Consider the following 22019-nt stretch of genomic DNA (forward strand, 5'->3'; position numbering starts at 1 on the left):
TAGACATTTGTAGTTGCTAGAAATAAATATGAAAATCCTATATAAAAAAGGCTGTATGAGTTCTAGGTTCAGGCAAAAAAAAAAAAAAAAATTTCTCTCCTGAAGCTGAGCTGGTTCCTGCATTTGGAATATCGGCTATTTTGCCGTGAAAAGGAAACAGTTTCCAGAAAGCCACAATTCAGATTCTTTAGTCTGGATCTGGCACACACTCCACTCTTCAAATGCCTCAGCTGTAGCCTCCAGCATTTCTCTAACTTCCTGTTTAAACACGGATTTATTTTAATTGGTTCTTTTCCTTCTGAATGGTCCCCGACTGCTTTTCTTCACTTGCCTCATCAGGTGTCCGAGAGGTAGATCAGGGTAATTAGTTCTGAATTACCTAGCTGATTGCTGAAAAAAGTGACATTATCTAAGGTAAAAAAAAAAAGCAGGAAGGGAAATTAGAATCTTCTAATGTAACACACAAATAAAGGACGGAAAGGGCAAGGGCAGTCTGAACGGTCTTTTGTCCTCCATCAGGTCCATGAGGCTAGCAGCTGTGGTCACACTCCTCGCTACCAAAGACAAATCAGTTGCTCACAAACCTAATTAGCAAGTCTCGTTTGGTAACAATTAAATACCCAGTGGCACTCACTGACCGCAGCCTCAGCAGCCTGAGGAACACGACCAACCACCCCACCTTCGCCATCAGTAAAACAGAAAGCAGCAAACTAGTCTTGAGGGGGTTTCATCAGCCCTGAATACATTTTCTCTGTAATGAACTACAACAACCTTTACAGATTTGGTCTGGCTTAGCTTGGACCGATTTATTAATACTAGCTGTGAATGTACTTTGATAAGAGTTTTGTGTTTATGTTGTAAAAATGTCTTAGCAAAAAAAAGAAATGGCAACAAAAAAAGACAGAAAATGTATTCGCATACAGTAGGTACTATTATAATCCAGGCGAGAACTTTTGAAGACACTGATCTCTTAAAACAGCAGGAGGAAAAAAAAAAAAACAAACCTAATTTGTGGCAGTAGAAAGACAGCTCACACAGAAAGTCGTGCCAATCGCTCGCCTCCAGCGAGAGGTGGATATTCTTGGTACAGAATTTAAGCCCAGGTCAGCGGACATGAAAGAAAGAACCTTTCTCGTCTCACTACCAGGCGTGCTTCGTACCCGGCGTCGCATTTTGTATTTAGTGTATTTTGGTGGGTTTTGCTGTCGTTGTTCTACCTATTTGTTGTATTTTCACCTACACCACAGAACAAAGGTGTGTTTTAAAGAGTCTGCTTCTGATTTACTCAAATCGAATTTGCCACCCCAGAGCCCATAGGTACATGTTTTTGGGATACCTCTTGGACTTGATGAAGAAATTATATACAACTAGTAACTGTAAGACAGTAACCAGGTTCTGATGCTGCCGAGCAAATTATTTTAAAGCCAAGTCTTTCTGTACTTGCAACAAGTGCGACTACAGAGAAAAGCTGCAGTGGCACAAGCCTAGCGACTACGCTACTCTTCCTAGTTGACGTGAAGTATCCTACTCGGTAACCGCTTTTGATTGTATAGTATGTTACCCAATCGCTCAGAGATTACATTCTGAGACTGGGAACTACAAGCAATCTATTTGTCACCTGGGACAGTACTAGGAAATTGTCAGCATTAATTACATCATTAAATATAAAACAGTCTATTATTTCAGTGACAGGTTCTATAAATAGAAATACAATTTGTTTAAAGGGCATGGCCAGTAGCGTCAAACAGCAAGCACTCGATACTTTCTGTGTAGTTCAGTTCAAAGAAACATACACCAGGTAGACTGTATTTCAGATTCTTTTCCTCCTCGTCTGTTTTTTACTCCATTATATGGAACTTTCACAGTGGGAGCAGGGAGGAGGGGCAGGTTAAAATCCCCAGCTGTGCTCAGTTAACAATGAAGACAAGTGAAAATAACTACAAAAGGCCACACAAGTAATTCAATAACCACAGAAGTAATCCCAATCCGGGCACACACAGTTTGGAATGCACGCGGGACACGTGGAAGTCCTCCCTAACACTTACACCTACGAACGGCTCATGATGGTACGCGTTCAAGAATACCCAGCAGGAAACGTTTTCTAAATGATGCACAGAAATCTTTAGCCCAGTGAATAGCCAACATTCCTGCCACGCAAAGGACTGAGGTGTTGTGGTCGTTTGTTCATTAAAGTGAAGGAGGTGCTTTGCAATTTGTATTATCGCTAAATATTTAGGGGTTTGATTGGGGGCTTTTTGGTTTGGGGGCATTTGGGGTTCTTTATTTAGATACAGCTCACATGTTCCTTCTGGGATCAATGCTGTCACAGCAACAATGAAAACTGAAACAGTAGTACCTTTATTTACATTTCTAAAATACCATGAAAGCTGTTCCCAGGCAGGACCCAATCAATGTTACACACTCAAACTATGCCACTCTGGTTGAAGATATAAGAGATTTTTTTTTTTTTAAGAAACCAAGAAATTATTAGTGTAACAAAGGAGCTAAAAACATTGTCGCACTTTTTGTCGCGTATGAGTTGCATGGCTGTGGAGGTTCATTAATGAGTCACAACTGGAGATGCAAGGCTTAGTTGCCCCTAACTGACACAAAACCAGGGAATTACCATCAAAGTAGCTTACATCCAATATAAGATACATTGCTTCACTTCACAGCATGTTTTTAAACTCAACTGTTTGTCAAATAATGGAATATTGATCTACTCCTCTGTAAAAAAACGGAACTTGAATTTTTTAAAAAGCACATCTTAGTTCGTTTGCTGTTTCAGTGACGTTTCTTCTCGTGCTGAATATATATCATGATAAATTCTTTAACTAATATTTTACCCCAAACACAACCATCTGGAAGGTGAATCACAGAAACAAAACTGTAGCTACTCATGCCCAGAAAAATTATAGCTTTCAAAACAAATATCAGAGCAGAGTAGGAAGGAGGAAAATATCCGAATCACAAAGTAGCAGCTTCAACTTCTATTTAGAACCACAAAAATGCTTGTTTTTAAAACAAACGTATTCTTGTACTCAAAAAACCCCCAATCTACTTCCTGACTAAAACTGGGAAGAACTTTAAATTTAAACAAAATCATACCAAGAGCATGCAATCTTCTCTGTGATATGGCTCTCCCTCCTATTTTTTACAAGGTCCACACTTTTATAACAGTGCCATCGACAAAGCTGCGCACCTGGCGATACACAAACACCCACTAGCACCATCTTTACACCGATTGCAGAAAACAGCTAGGGTTAATTTAGGGTCAATTAAAACAGAAGGAATTGCTACTTCTCTCCTTCTCCTGCTTAAGGGAAACCTGTTCACACATTAAGACCAAACCGAGCAGCAACATACGGCTTTGAAGCTCAGCAGCAGTGACGAATGAAAAGTAATTCTTAAATCCAGATAACACTGCAGTAGTATAGCCACATATTAAGAAAAGCTCGGCAGATTTGCTTGATTCCCAGTAAATTTAGGTGATCTATCCTTTCAAACTACAAAGTTAGTTAAAACGGAGATATACATTTTATTTTGCCTTTACTGCTTGGTCCTGCTCAACGTTTACATCAATATGAAGCTTTTTTCCTAACAGTAATCAAGCATTTGCTTACTTACCGTACATTGCCCTGGAGGATAACACCAAATCACTTACAGAGAGAACAAAAAAGCACGTTTCTCACTATTTTTAAACACATTGCATGCTACAGACCACACATTTATAGGCCCGGTGGTCCTACCACTGATCTCGCTTCAGTAATATTGTATTTTGAACCGTATGTATAGTGCAAATTAGAAAATGTTTCAGCTGTCACTTATACTCTTCAGCTAGCAGAGTTAGAAATATTTTGCAGCATCACAGAGCTGTTGGATGTAAGGAGCCCCTGAACGTCATCCTGTCCAACCACCCTCCCAAAGCTATCGCCAACGCTGGATCAAGTCAGCCCTAGCTTTTCCTAGCTGAAGCTCGAAAACATCCAAGGAGGAAGCCCCGTTAACACTCTGGGTAACCTGTTCCAAGGACTGGAACACCTTCTCAGCAAAGACTTTTTTTCCTTTAGCATCTAATCTTAACCACCCGTGCTGCAATTTGACGTCACTCTCTCGCATCGTACCATCAGCCACTCTCAAGGACAGCTTGACTCCGTCATCTCCGTACCTCCTCTTTGACGGTCCATTTACACATACGCGGTGTAGTTCAACAAGTGCGGAAGTTAAAAAGAGTATTACATAGCGGCAAAACCAAGGTGAACAGTCGTACTGAAAATAAGGACATACAATAATAGATCTAGACATGGAAAAACACTCTATTCGTAACATAAAGGAAAAAATCCTAACGCGATGGATCTTGAGTAAAAAACATTTACTCTCTACCCGAACAAACTGACAGAACAAAATCCTACTTATCCAGACAACGAGAGACAATTTTACCAAACGTAAGTTGGCTCAAGAAAACACCCCGGCATTCAGAAGAGGCACCTCTAGAACTGCTTGGTACAGGATGCTTCCCTCCCACCACCCATTCCCAACTCTCAGGGTAGAAACCAGTGCTGGGAAGGGAAAACACGGGGGGGGGGGGAAGAAAGGAAGGGAGGAGGCGGCTGTACGTGCAGTAGCAGGAGTCAGTGGAAGCGTCAAGCAAGCAAAAGGAAACACATTACCTGGGATACAGCAACAGCACTTGAATCGGAAAAGTTTAAAGAAGTTTTCCTCGGCCGCTCCGTTCTGAAAGTTAACTCGGTCTTCAAGGGAGAACTACGAGCACCTCGGAACTTGTCCTACAGCGCAGCAGCAAGGGGGTTTATGTTTGTCCCGAGTAAGACCCACTCGAGGCAGCAAGCGAAGAAGATGGCTTTGGGAAAGGAAACGCGTTCCGGAATCTCCTTGTAGGCGTTACAAGAGTGCCATCTACCGCGAGTAGGTACTCCAAGCTAAAAAAAACCCAAACCCAACCCACTATCGCACGCTAAACACAAAATCTTTCCTAAGGACCACTCGCACGCAGGTGCCGGGCGGTGCGTACTCGGGCTGACCGGCAGCTCCCACAGCCTCTCACGTCCCGTACCGCGGGGACCCGACGGAACAACCGCAGCCGTGGGCACCGAGGCACACACGGATCCGCGCCGGGACACGCGGCGGTGCGGGGGGACGGACACACACGGACACACAGACACACACGGACACACAGACACCCCCCAGCTCCTGGAGCGAGCTGCCCCTCAGGCGAGTAACAGCGCGAGGGTCGCCGTCCCCCCCCCCCCCCGGCCGCGCGCCAGGGCTGCCTCGCGCCGCGCTGCCACAAAGCCCGCTCGCGCCGCCGCGGGAAACAACGGAAGCTCCGCGCGGAAACCGAGCGACAGTTGCCTTCGCGCCACTTGGGCGCCCCCTGTTGCCTGGGGCAGCCACCGCGGGAGAACACCGCGCTGCGGCCCCACCCGCCGGACGCGTCAGGCTGGTGCGGTCCCGGTCCCAGCCCCGGCCCCAGCCCCGGCCCCAGCCCGCTCGGCTCAGCCGGCGCCTCCGCGGCTCTTCCCGGTGCGGGACGAGGTGCCCCCAAGGGAAGGCCCTGCGCCGCCGGCCGCGCGCGACGAGCGTTCTCCCCGCGCTTCCTTCCTGCTGCGCGAAGGCAAGCCCCGCTCCGCGCTCACAGCTGCGGCCCGTTAGATTCGGTGAGGGCTGGGAGGAAGGGAGGGAAGAGCGCTGGCCGATTCCAAGGCTCAGGACGGCAGCCGCACACCACCTGTTATTACTCTGCCCCCTCTCCCCAGGCTCGGCCTTTGCCTCCTTCCCTTTCCCACAGCTGGCACCGCTGCCAACCAGCAGCCTAGCCCGTGATTAGGAACCAGCTGGTGCCCAACACCTCGAAGCTTTGAAAGGTATCTTGTGAGGGATTACACCTTAGTCTTCAACAGAAAGATTTTATTCCTTCTCCCTGCAGGCTAGGCACCTTTTCCCCCACACCTTCCGCTGTCTACAGCTTTTTTCTCCTCAGAAGCACACAACCTCGGTGTTAGCAAAAAGACCGCAGAGCATCTGTACCGCTACGGGTTCAGAGGGGAAGGTGGGGAAGGCAGAAAGGTGAAGCACTAGTTGACCGTCTCCTTTCAGTCGGGAGACTGTGATACTGCCTTCCCTTATCTCTAATGGGATCTCTCCCCGGAGCAGGTCAGCACAGGAAGGGGAGACAGGTCCCTGCACAAGGGAGAAAATAAAGCATAATTCCTATCCTTCCCCCTCCCTCCCCGGCAGCATAAAGATTTCAGTGGAAACCAAAAGCTGCAACAGGTTAAGTAATGCTCTACTTGAACAGCAGCGTCTGACCAAAATTGATTAATGTTAGGACTAGTTCTAGTAAACTACAGAAATGTCATGCTCCTTACTAGAGACAAATTTAACTTTTAAAGCTATTATTGTTCAGGTGATAGTGGAAATAATCAGTAATCTGTTTACAGATGCTACCATTACCCTTTATAGTCAACAAAACCATTCAAGAGTAAGGTAATGCTGACCAAAAAAACCCCAAACCAAACAAAAAAAACCCCACACACCACAACACACGCACCAGAAGGCAGAACCTAAGTCTCACCATTAATCAAAAGAAGAGAACAAGTTACTTCATCAGTTATATGCCTTTATAGTCTAGAGTCATCTTCTGAAAATTGGGTATTCAAGTTTGGAGTCAGCTTTTAATTGAGAGGAAAGCTAAGGCTGACTAAAAATTTTAAAGCCTCACTTGCAAAGGTGATATTTAACTTTTTTTAAAAATACTGGGAAGATAACATGGCTTTTTAAAATTTGCTTTATAGACTTTTGTTGAAGTGTCTTACCCTCCAGCAGAAACAATAGTGTTACAGTTTGACCTTTTTCATTTTATTAGCACAAAATCATATAGAGAGTGAAGACAAGAGGAACATACACATATACTTAGAACATGGAAAACTCACTACACACATGGGAATGATTTCTTCCTTTCTGTGATCTTGCCAATTACTTCTCCTCTCACCTTGAGTACCAGAGCACTGTGATAGAGCTTGCAAGCCACAACACACAATCTTAAAAGCCCGCAGCACTTCCTTAAGAAAAAAACCCCACAAACGTGCAGTTCCGTTACCTAAAAGGGGCTCAGCCTAGGTCCAGAACTACAACTGCTATTAAGAGAACTGACCTAGAGCGCTTGAATTCCCAAGTCTCCTGCTTACTGTGGTAACTTTTGGAGGAGACCCTTTATGTATTTAGTATCATACCACATCTTTAAAACAAAGGAAGAACATTTACACAGTATGTGCGTACACCTTAATGTTAATGCATGTGTATTCATTTTTACATAGATCAATGAAAATCCATTCTATAAGCACAGAAGCAATCCTGTGGTTATTTCTGACCACATAAATACATCGGTTGCAGAGATCGCTTACAGTCACAGATCTTCTTGCAGAAACTTTTATAGCGGCACTTGTATAGTCAGTTGGTCCAGTGGCTTCGCAACACCTATACACACATAGGGACAGGTAAAAAGAGGCAAGATCTTTACAGGCCAGTAGCTGAGCTTACTGCATAGCAAGGCTGATGTACAGAATGACATCTGCAGTAATAATACCAATACCAATAAATTAGATTAAAACAATTCAGATATACCTCCCATAGTATGAAAGCCAGCATTCACAAAATCAGAAAAAAATACTATTCTATTCAGATTGCATGGCGACAAATAAGAAAGTGTTTGCCACGGTACAGAATCAACGCACTTTCAACGTCCAGTATAATTAGCAGGTTGTGGCACACTGACATTTAATTGCCGTGCAAGGATAACACCCTCATTTTCCTAGGAATTGTCTTGATTATCAGTCAGAGGGTAGAGAGAGATCCACCATCAAAGGTCAGTAACTTTGTCATTTCTTCGCTTGGGAATAGCTGAAAGCGGTTGCTTTATTCCAACAAATGGCAGACATTTCAGTTTAGTTAGTTAGCCATGCAGTTGTTTTGTGAATGGGATTAATCACACAGATTTATGACATCCATGTTTTTGCAAAAGAGAGCAGGTAGTTTATTTCTGGTTTTAATACTTCCCTTCCATCAAAGGGGGCATACCAAGAAGCGTGGTCTGAAAGCAAAGTATCACGATCTCTTAAAATGGAGCTCCAGGTCAGCTCTCCAAACAAACATAGAATCGCTAGAACAGAGCTCTACCTTGCATCCACTTAACAAGTACAGAATTCATGAGAACACTCTGAGCACACCGGCAAGAGCAAGAACTACTTTATGGAATGATTTGTGAGACCAGCCTCACCAAACAAAAAGCCTGAGCTTCACAAACCTAAATAATAACACCACCTGTTTTTTTCTTTTTCCCTGTGACAAAAGGGTAAACTTAAGCAAAAGTGGATATTCTACATATTTTAAAAAAAAAAAAAAAAAAGAGTTGAGCAAGTGACTATTCAGTGTTTCACACAAAACTCAACTCCATCGTTTGTAAGTTTTGATCGGGCAATCAGTCAGAGACAGACTGTTAAAATAGGACTCCAAACTGAAAAACCACTGCACTTGCAATAAAGCTGGTTTCAAACTGGCTTTTCTAACTCCACTGGCCTCAAAGTATTTTTACAGTAGTTTCAGTTGTCCAACATGAGTTACAAGCTGCTGTTCCACAGTTACCGCCACTCTTCTCCTGTGAAACATACTTCAGGCTTTCAGACTACTCCTCTTGTTCCACAAAACTTTGGAGTGAAGAGCTGACAAGTCTATCCAACGTCTTCAGTTTTCCGCTAGACTGCATTCCTAGGTGTGCCATTGTGAGTCACTGCTTTCATATTTGAGGCGCTTGATTGATGGTTGCAGATTCTGTGGGAGGCAACGCCTACTTCAAAGACTTCATGAATGGCTTTGCGGAAGCAATGAAAATTGTAGTCTATCAGACCTGTCAAGAAGGAGCGGGAGGGGAGAGGAAAAATTGTTCTCGGCTTGGCATATTTACTTAATCAACAGAGCTTCAAAATAAATATGAAATGTTTCATTTAACCAACAACTATTTTGCTACTTACTTTAGTAAGAATTTGGATTCAGAAGATTTAACAAAGTTTTACTGATGCCAGTATTTATTTAGATAGTCTCAGTTTTTAGAAAAAAAAAAGGTTCCCCTTTGGAATGCAAGGTATATTCATAATTAAACAGCAGGTAAAGGGACAACACAAGACTCTACTCCGCAAAAAACATGCTAGTACAGCACGACCATTACTGAAATGTTATCTTGCGCTTTATGTCATTGATATATATCCTAACTGTGGTGAGATAAATTTTGAGATCAAATACAGTACAGTTCTTAAAAGAACACATCTGCTTTTTCTCTTTTTAAAATGCCAAGATAAGTACTGTCACCATTTAAGTCACATACTTTGAGGTTAGGGCCTACGCTGTCATTTCTACCCCGTAACATATGCAAGACCATTCATACCATCACCTCCTACAGGTCCAAGCAGCTATATAGTTGGTTAGACCCGCAACGTATTACACACTTTGTTCCAAGTTCCTACCACTTACTGCACTAGCCTACCACTGTTGATTTCTCCAGTCATACTTTTAAAAAAAATTACATCACTGTGACTCGTGATAGAGAATGTGGCTATTCACAATACAGCAGCTGTCAAGCAGAACATAATAAGCATTACTCCATTCTACTGATTCTACTATAGCGGATGGTAGTGACAAAAGCCACGTTAGCTACGCAAGTCACTTCAGCAGGAGGACAGCGACTAAAGCAATGATTCACAAGAATAAAAATAAGACCTCTTTATACCTATCTCTAGGAAAGGAGAAAATTCCTCCCAGAAGAAATTAAACAAATTTAGTTACACAAAAATTAAGGTGACTTGGAAAGTCATATTAATATTTTATAGTTGATAAAAACCATTAGAAAACAGCTGTTCAATGCGGGGGGGGGAAGTCCTTACCTTTGCGCTCAAAACTCTCTTCTCTAAGAATGCAAACTAATGCCAAAAACTTTGTTACTTCCTTTAAGTACAGGACCGTTGTGTTATTGAGCTTGATAATTGCCATTGACTCTTTATCATAAGCACTTCCAGTGCCATCTTCCTTTAACCTAAGAAAGAACGAGTTAACCCAGGACATAATCTAGCAGGCGTGCGTACGTAACTTTAAGACAAATACCTGTTAAATGCAGTTAGAAGAATATTACTCGCACCAAACGGCAAGCAAGTGAAGAACCTGCAATGCAGGTAAGACCGTTGTCACACCTTAAGTTTCTCAGGAAAGCTAGACCTAAACAGAGTAGAGGTCTTCACTAGATACTATCTAAGATGAGCAGTTAAGAGCAAGCTATCGGCATGCATTCTTTTGATATCAAGCTAAGAGCTGTGGCCGTTTAGTAGATCCTGTTTTCAGCTTACAGCTGAGCATTCTTAATGGAAGTAGTATAGTACGTTAGTCATAGCGTAGTTTACCTTCAAGTCAGGAAGTCAGTGCTACTCGCTGTCTCACTGAGTTTACATCTCAGCAAAATTATTTTTGGTAAATTAATACAAAGGCTTCCTGGGAGGGGGAGGGGGGGCGGGTAAGTGCAACAGGGAGCAGGATGCTTTTTGGTCTCAAGCTAAACCAGCCTGCATTTACAAGAAAAGTTTAGGACAGTGCTTTTTATCTGCAAGTTATTAGTGTTAGTTAAATTCCCGTAGAAGCAAAGAGGTATCGCAAGCTACTTCTAAGCACTCACTCCTGAAATAAGACAAAAACAGTTACACAACCCTGAGTTTACCCATCAGGAGACAGACCATTAAACACTGTGGTATTTCTCGGCAGCACTGTATTTTCCAGGCTACAGCCACAGTTCTAAAATAAGTTACCGCTTCTCCAGAGGCACTTCAGAAACCCGTTGTGAAGTATAATTCAGCCATAAATTGTGAGAAACAAGCACTATATGCATCCCTCAGAGAAAGTCAGCACGAGCTGTGTTGACCTCGCAAAAGCTCTTCTGTTCAGATAGCGGCAAGTCTCAAAGCAATGTTACACTTAGGAGCTATGGCATGCTATCGACCCCAATTACTTGCAAGTATTAACATACTTGCACCCACCATGCCAGATGACACAGCGGTATTCATATTTGACATGAAACACTTGACTTTTACAAATGTCAGATGGCTGTCTAAGGCCACGAGTGGAAACACTATTTGCAACCTACAACTTTTAAGGACTTTTTTTCCTAAGAGTATTCATCACTTACCCATATATACAGGAAACATCTATCACTACATCAATCATGTCGCAGCACAACTCATATGACTGCATGTCCACAGGAGAACTGTCTGTTGCGATGTAGATTTTGCTGACTACATCGAAGAGAAAAGCTTTTTCAATGCCTGAATTCTTCAGAAAGAGAAAGAATTTGGATGAATTTTTAGAATAACTGCATTTAATTCATACACTTTCACATTCTTAAGAGCAGGAAAAGGTATAAATGTAACCAATTTAGAGGCTTAAGAGAGAATCAAGATTTAGAGCATATAGTTTATAAATGCAACACCCTTATTGCCATAGTACATATCGACAGCACCTTCTACTTATAGATTCATAGAATGGTTTGTGATGGTTTGTGATCTCAAAGATCATCCAGTTCCAACCCCCCTGCCACAGGCAGGGACACCCTCCCCTAGCCCAGGTTGCCCAAAGCCCCATCCAACCTGGCCTTGAACACTGCCAGGGAGCCAGGGGCAGCCACAGCTTCTCTGGGCAACCTGTGCCAGGGCCTCACCCCCCTCATAGCGAAGAATTTCTTCCTAATGTATCTAATCTAAATCTACCCTCCTTCAGCCTAAGTTGACAAAAATAAAGCTGGGGACTCAGTTAGAGTTATTTTTAGTTTATTATTTACCAGATCATAATTAAGGTTACATTTTACTATGCTTCCAGAACCCAAATTCAGCAGTTTTCCTCTTCTGTGGTTCTGTTAGCCTCACAAGAGCCGCACAGTCACATCCACCTGATGGACCAGGCTCGGAGACAAGTTACTTCATAGTAGTATGCTGACACTTAAATTTTACACTTGCAGTATCTTGGCAGTTCAGTTTCTATGTGAGGCAGTTGCCATGTAGTTTAACATGCAGAGCAAATAAAGTCAGCTTCTAAACTTATGACTCCATGAAGAGCATTGCATTATGGCAGTTACGGGTATGGAAAAGCACCGAGCCAATTGTACCATCCCATTTGTAACCAAGCACTTTGGCAAAGCGCACGTGCTCATACTAAGTTCAGAAACCTTCTGCTGTTAAGCAAGTTACCGCATATACACTATGGATTTCTGGCAAAGCTTAACTTCTATTTATGCACCAGAAGCATTCCTTATCACTTATTCCTAGCAAATCCGAATACCCAAGGCAGTGTCCCGAGGACATCCAGACGATCCTTTTGGCATCAGGGCCACGCTCCGTACCCTCATGGCACCGAGCAGGGTGAGCATTACCATGCCCCTTATCCACTGGGCCAGGTTATTACAGACCGTCCCCTACCAACACCGGAAACAAGCATTTTACAGTAGCACGGGGCGACACGTCTGACCCGCACAGCTCCTCTCAATCGCAAGTGTTTTTCCCTATGTTGTCCACCTGCCTGCGACAGCCTCGCAGACATAACTTAAATGAGACAGGCTACTTCAGCCTTGTCTCTAGGGTGATATTTGATTTGATTTGAAGTATACAGCAGCAAATTTCTATGTCACAATTCTATAAGAAACGTAAACACTGAAAGAATAAGGGCAAACGTCTCACAGGCCACATGAAATAGACGGTTTAGTTCAAGGCAAAGTTCACGTTACAAAAATAGTCTTTTGCCAGTACAGCTACATTAGACTACTAAGTGCCTTAGTGGACTAATCACTGTATCGTGCTGGCAGAAAACTTCCGTATCAAGAGTTATAACCAGCCAAACTATGCTTTGTCAGTATTTAGGGAAACACGCACAAAGCACGCACCAGTACAATTTAGCTGTGGTAAAGAGCTTCTAACGCAGACAACCAGGCCAGCAGAGTACACCAACACGAGCGCCACCCGAATCTCCCAAGGGCAGATCTAGCCAGCGTTCCTTAGCAGAAGGACTTGCTTTACCATTCCGTGTATTTCACTCAAAGTTCTGTTATCACTTACTGATATAAAGATATTTAGTAGATTTTCCAGCGTTGGCAGTTGCGGAATGAGCTTCTGTACCACTTTACTGAAGGCTTCAAATATTGAATGGTCATATATACTGGTCAAATAAAAGCTGAGATGAGGAGGGAGGGAAAACGAAGAAAAAAGAACAAATATTCAAGAATATTTCAGAATTGCAATAGAAATGTTAAAGCTACATTTTCTAACATTGAGGCCTGATGATTTAGCTGGGATGCATTTATCACAAATATACGTGGCCACCACACCAAGAACCTAATTTCTGAGCAACTGGACTAAACATAAAAGAGACTTCCCCCATGCCCAGGAGATGGGCGAACAGAGAGAAAAATTTGCACGTGCTTTCACAACACACTTTGCCTACACAACACTTATCACGCAGGCGTTAAACGCTCAACTAGATTTCTTCAAGTCCCATTCCTGGCCTTCCACTGTGTTCACGCTAATGCAGGGAGATACTGGCAATACTTAAAGGCTCCACGAGAATCAAAATAGCAGTAAAACCAGAGAAAAGATAGCTCATTTTAAAGGCGTTGGTAGAAGACACCTTAAAATTGAGCCAAATATCAAGGAAGAGACTAAGCTTTTAGAACCAATCACGCTGAAAAGTCAGTGCTAGCCAGGACTAGAAGGCAGGCAGCTTCCCCTCTCCCTCCCCTGCCCCTCCAGGCCACATGTACAAATCCGGCCTGTTATGCTAAATGAAAAATACGCAAAAGGACCTTGAATTATCACCGAGTTTATGAATAAATCTGTTGATTGCAATCTGATACGGTAGCCTGCCTTATTTTAGTCAGCCTAACAGCTGAGGCTCGGCCACAAATTCAGTGGTGTATTTTATAACAAATAACTGCAAGCTTTGCGCACTATTAAGAAACTAACAAGGCCTTGCTCCAGTCTGTCCACTATTAGATCTAAAAGCCGTTAGCCTGCATGCATATCAGCAACAGTAGAATCACATACTCCAAAATCTTTAACTCACCTAAGGTGAAGTTTTTCAAGCCCAGCATCCGTAAGGTCATCGTTAGCCCTCTGATGAATATCCCTCTGAGTTTCTATTTTATGGTCATCCGATAAACCATCAACTTTATGAATAAAAACTTCAAAGTTCATTTCCGGGTTGACCTTGTAGGCTTTTGAAACTGTAATGTGGAGTCTTGTTAAAGCTTCCATGTAGTCATCCTGTAAATCAGTTTTGTCAGGAATGAATGACAAGGCTTTATCTCCGATAACTAATCCATTCTGCACAAGGACAAAATATTTCAGTGCAAGAACTTCGCTTCACTTCTGTAACTAAACAGAAGTATGGGAGAAAAGAATACCTTGGAGTGTCAGAAATCCAAGTAGCTTAGATTCTGTTATGTAAATTAAGTTGCATTAGCTATACACAGCTACACAAAACTAGGCTTCAGATCAAAAGTCAGGTTACACTTCAACTCCAGCAAAAGGCAGCAACGATCTCCAAGACAGTCCTAATAACCAGGTAATCTCCCACGGTGCAACTCCTAAGTTCATTAGAAGCTACCAGATACCAAATAGTACCAGTACTCGAAACTGTGGTCAGAAGCGTGCTGTTATTAACTGAACTCCATAGCAGTCAACAGCAGAGGGAAGGGATAATTCAGACCATCTAGCACAGCAGGTTCTCACTATTATTGTAGAAAAGGCAAATTCAGAGTGCTTGCCCCTTTCCACTCTCTCCACCAGGAGCGTATGTTCCAGTCACTTCACAAAACTAAAAACCACACATCAAAAGTTAGATTGCCAATGCATCCTTTCATACGTAACAGATGTTTTACAAACTTATCTAAAAATACAAATTATTAGCTTCTCGATCATTCCTCTCGCACACAAAGCAAAAAGAAAACTTCCTTGTGATTCTTAGTGATTTGTATTTACCTGGGCATCAATAACATATATTAGAGCACCTGTTCCTCTGAAGATCATCTCATAATCAAATGTTGGATCAAAAAAGTCCATCTGTCCAGGAAAATCCCATATTTGGAAATTCACAAATGAACTGTTGGAAATATCATCTTTGTAGATCTTGTTGGTACTTTCCAAGAACAGAGTCTCATTGGGAGACATTTTGTGAAATACCACCTGTTAAAAGAACACAAATAATAGTCTTGACTTTATCTTATTAAAAGAGATTGGTAAAAGTTCTGTGACTTGAATCTTACAAATAGGTTTCTCCATTCTAAAGTGTACAGTTTCCTTTTTTGGCAAATAGGCAGCTTCCTGCATCAGCTAAGGCAATAACCTACCCTCGACCAGAACCAAGCAACCGAACGCAGTTAAACATTCTCCCAAGTCTAAATAACACTACTGCCTAAAGACACAGACATCCCAGTTACTCTTTCTTCCTTGCAAGTCTAACACAGCATTTTCAAATTCCGCTATATTAGCCAATACAGATCTGGTACAAAGCCACCATGTTAATTAAGCAACTGTAAGCTTTTAAGAACAGTTCCTTTCCAGTCCTAGAAACTCCTAAAGGAAACTTCGCTTTTAGTCTGGTGTCAAGTGTTACGACACAATATAATCAGACTGTTCCTAAACTACAACAAAAGCGTACAAAAATAACATCTCAGCTTGAGAGACCCGAACAGCCAAGTAGTTTGCTATCTATTAACAACTGAAATACGTTCGCTGACCCTCTCCTTTCAAGTAACCTAAAGAAACAACGAAAGCTTTCACGCTAGTTGGTAAACGGTTTAGCTGCAGTGATGAAAAACGTACTCATTGCTAGTACTCAAAAAAAGCCTTGCTGGGATCATAGCCCCTTCCTGAACAAATAGAACTAGCATGTAACCCCACAGCAAAAGCAGTCGGTTTCAACACCAAACACTGCGCTAAAGCAACTCGAACATATATTACAAAAGTCACTACAAACATAAAGCTGTCGAACCCTAGGACTGCAAAAAGAAAGGTTTCCTATATGGCACTTGGTAATATAGCACTTGGTACAGAAGTCACCCATTAAGGAGACTTAGTGCAACAACTTCTGTCAAAAAAACTGCAAGACAAACAACTCCACACCCAGCATAGTTAATGGATCGTTTAGCGAGGTTCAAAGTCATACATTGGCCTAGATTTTTAAGACCAAGGGAAAAAAAAAATCAGTTCCTCAAGGCAAACATATGAGGAAGCCAGGATCTAAATGAGGTTTTAAACAGCAGGACATTTGTATGGAAAAGTAAGAACAGTTCTAGATACGTAGCAGCTGTATTGCAAGGACCAGAAATTCCTCAGGATTCGCAGTACAGTTTTAAAGCATTCTGAAATCAACGTTCTCTTTGGAACTGAGCATCTCCCATAGGGAGCAGGACAGAATTAGCGAATCCAGTTTAAAGCAGACGAGTCTCCAAGAAGCAATGCCATCGTCTCCCTTTCCCCTCCTTCCCAAAGCAGCACGCTTCATCGGATCGATGTTCCCCATCTAGTTTTTACACTGATAGGGGAACCAGGACACGGTTTTGATCAAATTCCATTTCTATCACCTAACATCTACCCTGACTCTTACTCGCTTTACACAGCTTCAATAAAGTAAATAAAAAGGCTGCAGAAACATTCGATTGGAAGCACGCAGCTAACGCCAATGCCAAACAATTTTGACTAGGCATACGTGGGCAGAGCAGACAAAGCTAGCAAAATTCTAAGAACCTGCTGAGTTTCCTCACTATGGCTTTTATCATTCCCAAGCGTTCCTTTTATACCTTCAACATCCAACAGTCTCATTGACTTCCTGGCAGATTTCCTGCTTTAACTGCATTTTGAGAACTTTTCACTGTCAGCTTGAGCACTCTTAGTAGTACGCTCTTTCAGATTTTGTTATCCCTCTGAATTTCCTATTCACATCTCACCTGCTGCAATCTCTTGAGTTTTCAGATTTTTATTTCCTTACATATCAACCTTTTCTCCACAATAGCTTCTCTACAGCAGCACTTGGTTTTATTTTTTCATTGCAGCAGTTAAGCTGCATGCCTGATGCAGTATTTCTAAAATGCCTCTATGTTTTTGGACTGCTCTTTTCTTTGGGTTTGTTTGTTTGGGGTTTTTCTGTTTTAAACTCACAATGTCTCAATTTTCATGTAGTTACCCTTCCTTGGATCCGCAAGCTGAATTTGTCTGACACGTTCATTCCCACTACCCTAAACTTTTAATGGACTCCCCAAGGAAGCATGTGTTTGGGGTTTTTATTTGGTGGGGTCTTTTACTACAAATCAGAGAACAGCCATATTCAGAATTTCACTTCCAGCTGAAATGTTGGCCTGACCCATACAAAGAAAGATTTCCTAGACCACCAAACAATAATCCTACACATGAAGCGACAAGCACGACTTCCACAACATCCCTACTACAAGAGCTTACAATCAAATATAACCTCCCAGGCAAAACATCTTCTCCAGTACATTGTAGCAACACCTATAAACTGCAAGAAGAGTATCTAAGGCAGGAATTGCAAGTTGCTGACAAAGTAACAAATCTGGGATAGTTTCCTTTTTTTTTTTTTTTGACACTTTGTCTGTAAACACGAATAACTGATTTATATCTGAGAACCTATCTACATCCTTTTCCTCAGAAGGGAAACAACAACTGGAGCCAGAACTTTTCTAAGAATCTTCACCGTCCAAGTAACCCAAAGGGAAGAATCCTTCGCTGGGAGTCGTCCCAAGCCACCGCAAGCATGCCTCGATGAAGGCTGTACAGCCAAAGCAATTTGCCTTTCACAACCAGCCAGTCTCCCACTGCAGCACAGGATCATTCTGCACATAAAAACAGGCACCTTTACTTATAAGTCCAAATGCAGAATGAGTTTTCAAACTCCTTTCCCCCCCCCCCCAGTCATAGTAAACCTCTTTTTTTCTCACGAGGTACTATTAGACTGTTTCTATTGCCCCGATGTCCGGAAAGGAATTTGCACAGGCAGATGGAAGGAGGTCCCTGAAAAAAGAAAGAAGAGGTACAGTACTGCAAGATTGTGTTGATAATCTACTAATTGGAAGCGAACGGCTGCTTCACAGGTTACAATAAAAAGCAATTTCCAAAGCATTCCCTGACAGCAGTAAGATGTGCAACCATTTTGTCATTTTCACAGTTTCCAGAATCTTTGCTTTAATTTTGTGGATTTCTTAAGCCGCTATAATGAATGAGATTGTCTTGGAAATAGCAGCTGTCTTTTTTTACCAGAGAAGAGATTTGGAGCGTATGGGGTGACAAAAGAAGAGGGTAAGTACAGCAAAAGGAAGACAAGACAGACAAAGTTTTTAAAGAAATTCACTAGTTATCAGGAGCATTGCATTACATCTTGCTGTAAGATTTTCTAAGTATTAGAGCTTGCTACAGAAGCACGACAGAGAGCTGGTTCTGACTCCCTACTCCCCCAATTCAATTCGTTTAGTTAACACCTCGAAAGAAAAATAGGTATAAATGAAAGGTTGACAGCAGCTCCAAACAAGTTGCTGCTTTAGGTTCTACCACACACATGCAAAGTCCTTCCCAATAACATATTTATGCTAATCTTATGAAAGGCAGAGCAGCGAGTCCAGTGACCATGACAAAAACAAAACAAAACAAAACAAAACAAAAACACAACAACAAACCAAAAAACGCCAACCCACCAAAAAACCCCCAATCAGGTACTCTGTCTGAACTCTTTCCAGGTTCCTATTACATAAGGACAGTACAGTAAGCCCAGTTACACAAGTCATAAGTCTGCATAAAAATCTCCGAAGGATTCCACACTTGCATTTGAGCAAGTTTGAGGCCCCTAAGTCTAGAGCTTGAGAACCACCACATTTCACTAGCAATGCCTTCCCATAAAAACATCACCTAAAAACTTCATAATAGGGACTGCAAATACAAAACCTGCCCTGAGGAACCAGGGTCATTCTTAGCACTACGCTTCTCTCGAGGTACGTGCCAAATGAAAATACTCGGTTTTGTCTTATTTTTATTAAGAAACACTAGCGACTTCGCAAAGCTACCAACAAACTAAGGCACCGAAACCGTTTTATTTCCTTCTCGACCGGCAACTTTGGTATGCTCGGTCTAGCGTACTAAAGGAAACCAGAGGCTGACTTTCTGCTCATACAAAAGCAGAAGTCTCTTGCAAAGGACCAAAAGGCAGAACACCAGCTCTTCTTCCGGCCGGAAGCGCTAGCTCAACGCCACACACCTGTACCGCTTGCGGTGCTTTCACATCCGTCAGAAAACACCTCGCGATAAATTTCACGCCGGTAATCTTCGCTTTTTATTTCTGAAGCGTTCACGTGAAGAACTGCAAAGGCCACGACCTACGCTACTCAACCTTCCTCTCCAGGGCTCGTGATCGGAGCCCGTTCTGCGAAGTAAGCGGCTTTAAGCAGGAGCCTCCCTTCGCTCCCCCTTCGCCACAGGCGCCCACGTTAAAAAGCAGAAATTGCCCAAGCAGCAACGCAGAAAGGAGAAAGAGCTCGGCGCCGGAAAGGCAGGCAGGCAGGGGCGGGGAGCCGCCGGCTGTCCCTCACCTTCTGGATGGAGGACTTCCCGCTGCGCCGCAGCCCCATAAGCAGGATCCGCGGCTTGGAGTCCGCCCCGCCCGCGCCGCCGCCGGGCCCGCCCGCGCCGCCACCGGGCCCGCCGGGCCCCGGGCCTCCCTCCAGCTCCGCCTCCTCCTCCTCCTCCCCGTAGCCGAAGTCCTTGGGGAAGGAGTCCGCAGCCCCGAAGCTACCCCCCACCAACGCCGGCTCCTCAGCCGTGCCCGCCGCGCCCACCCCGCCGAACTGCAGCGCCATGTCCGCCCGAGCCCGCCGCCCTCCAGCGCCCGTCCCACACCCTCCTTCTGCTCGGCCAACCCAACCCGACACAACACAGCCTTCTCCGGATTGGCCAGCATCAAGCTCCGCGGCAGCCATTGGCTCAGGAAGGCAGCGAGGTAGGATGGCTCCGGTCAGACGACACGAGTCACCTGACGGCGCTGTCGCACGTGAGCGGGAGGGGCGGGGCGAGCAGCGGCCCAGGCGCGCGGGCGGGGCGGTACTGGGCGGAGGAGGAGGCGGGGCCCGCCGCACTCTCGGGGGAGCCAGCACGCGGCACCCCACGCCCCGCCCCCCGGTACCGCCCCCGGGGCCGTGCCTCAGCGGCGGCGCAAAAACAACCGTCAGCCGAGGCACGGGAGCTCTCCGTGAGGCAATCCCCCTTCCCCAGAGAGCGTTACTGACGGCCGTTAAATAGTCACGGATTTTACACGGGCAGGGAGCGACAGGCCAAGGGGGAATGGCCTGAAGCTGCAGGAGGGGAGATGGAGATGGGATCTGAGGAGAAACCCTTCCCCGTGATGGGGAGAGGCCCTGGCACAGGGTGCCCAGAGAAGCTGTGGCTGCCCCTGGCTCCCTGGCAGTGTTCAAGGCCAGGTTGGATGGGGCTTTGGGCAACCTGGGCTAGGGGAGGGTGTCCCACCCCCCACCATGGGCAGGGAACGAGATGATCGTTGAGGTCCCTGCCACCCCAAACCGTTCTATGGTTCCATGATTCTACTGGCATCATTTGTACAGGCAGACAGCTCCACTGAGGTTTTAACGAGTATTCGTTATTTCAGTACAACCCTAATTTAAGGCTCACAAGATCAAACTGTTCTCAGAGGGAAGCAAATACAACTATGAAAAGCGTAAGTGCGTATTACTGCCCTCATGCCCGACGTCTTGACCAAGGAGCCTTCACGCCCTGCGAAGACCTCAACTAAACACCTTACCTGCCTGCTGCTTCTTTGGCAAGATGTGCCCCGAAGAGCGTTTATTTCTGTCTTCCTCCAGTCACATTGCTCACAGCACGTGTTTGGCTACATGATGCATTTTCTACAGCATTATCCTCTCCCTGTTTCAACGTGCTACAACTTAATGCTAGGTATATGCTCTAGCTTACAAGTGAGCTTTCTTCTCTCCTTTGTTGCAGAGGGTAGAACATTTTTTTTTCCTGCTTGGGTTTTTGTTTGTTCAGCATGTGGGGGGGGGGGTTGTTGTCATTTTAAAGACTTAATACAGAATTTTCCGCTCATTTAGCTCTCTTTGGATCAGTAATAGGTATATTAGTAAGGTAAGCAACCATTACATTCGTCAGCCCTTGACTTCAGTTTGTATGTTGCCTTTAGCAAGTTCTAATCCACCCTAACACACCTGTAAGACAAGCTGCAAAACCCATCCCAGAGTCAAAGAATTTAAACTAATAGCCAGTAGATCTAATATATAAATCAGCTACTGCACTTCCCCCCCCCTGCCCCCGCTTTATTTTTCCTGTCATTAGTTGTATTTAAAGTACCTAGTTTTAGGATAAGAGCAAAATGCAGCTCTTGAAAAAAAAAAATTTAAAAGACAACTTTGCATTTCAGAAGAATTGTGAAGCCATTTCAGGGAAACGGGCCAAAGAATAGAAGTGAAATTAGAAATCACGAGTCACACACACACACCTCTTGGATTTTTCTGCCTTCCTAGATTTTCTTTTCCCCCATTAAATGAATCAGAAAGCAGAAGTCTCCGCACAGTACTCTTACACGTGCCACTCTGATTACACAGGCCATCCATTACAAGTAAGAATTTTGTATTCTGTTTAGAAGTGTCCAGGTGGCATCTGGATCAACTCTCCAAGGCCCAGTTTCTGAAACAGGATTGAAGATGTGAACTGCATGGAAATAGATACACCTCATGCAAATTAAAAAGACTACGTTCAGTAGATGCTGCATCTCCAACATCGTGCTACATCTATCACTTAACTATACTCATTCCTTTTGTGCTCCTCTGAGTAGAGAGTTACCCTATCAGTTTCAGTAGAAGCCTAACCTCAGTCCTGAGTACCAACTTAGAATAT

The 22019-nt window shown here is 43.8% G+C and overlaps 1 protein-coding gene across 1 annotated transcript; it reads right to left on the minus strand.

The window, feature by feature from the left end:
* Positions 1–6817: 6817 nt before the first annotated feature.
* RRAGC (Ras related GTP binding C) lies at positions 6818–20105 on the minus strand. Its single transcript, XM_054802454.1, has 7 exons — positions 19688–20105; positions 15075–15278; positions 14158–14357; positions 13155–13269; positions 11240–11382; positions 9954–10102; positions 6818–8923 (listed from the first exon to the last, which is right to left on the minus strand). Exons 1-7 carry the CDS (start codon positions 20072–20074, stop codon positions 8772–8774), a joined length of 1350 nt encoding a protein of 449 aa, XP_054658429.1. The 5' UTR covers positions 20075–20105; the 3' UTR covers positions 6818–8771.
* Between the last annotated feature and the right edge of the window lie 1914 nt (positions 20106–22019).

Source organism: Grus americana, chromosome 23 (assembly GCF_028858705.1).
Source record: "Grus americana isolate bGruAme1 chromosome 23, bGruAme1.mat, whole genome shotgun sequence".
In the NCBI taxonomy this organism is placed as follows: Eukaryota; Metazoa; Chordata; class Aves; order Gruiformes; family Gruidae; genus Grus; species Grus americana.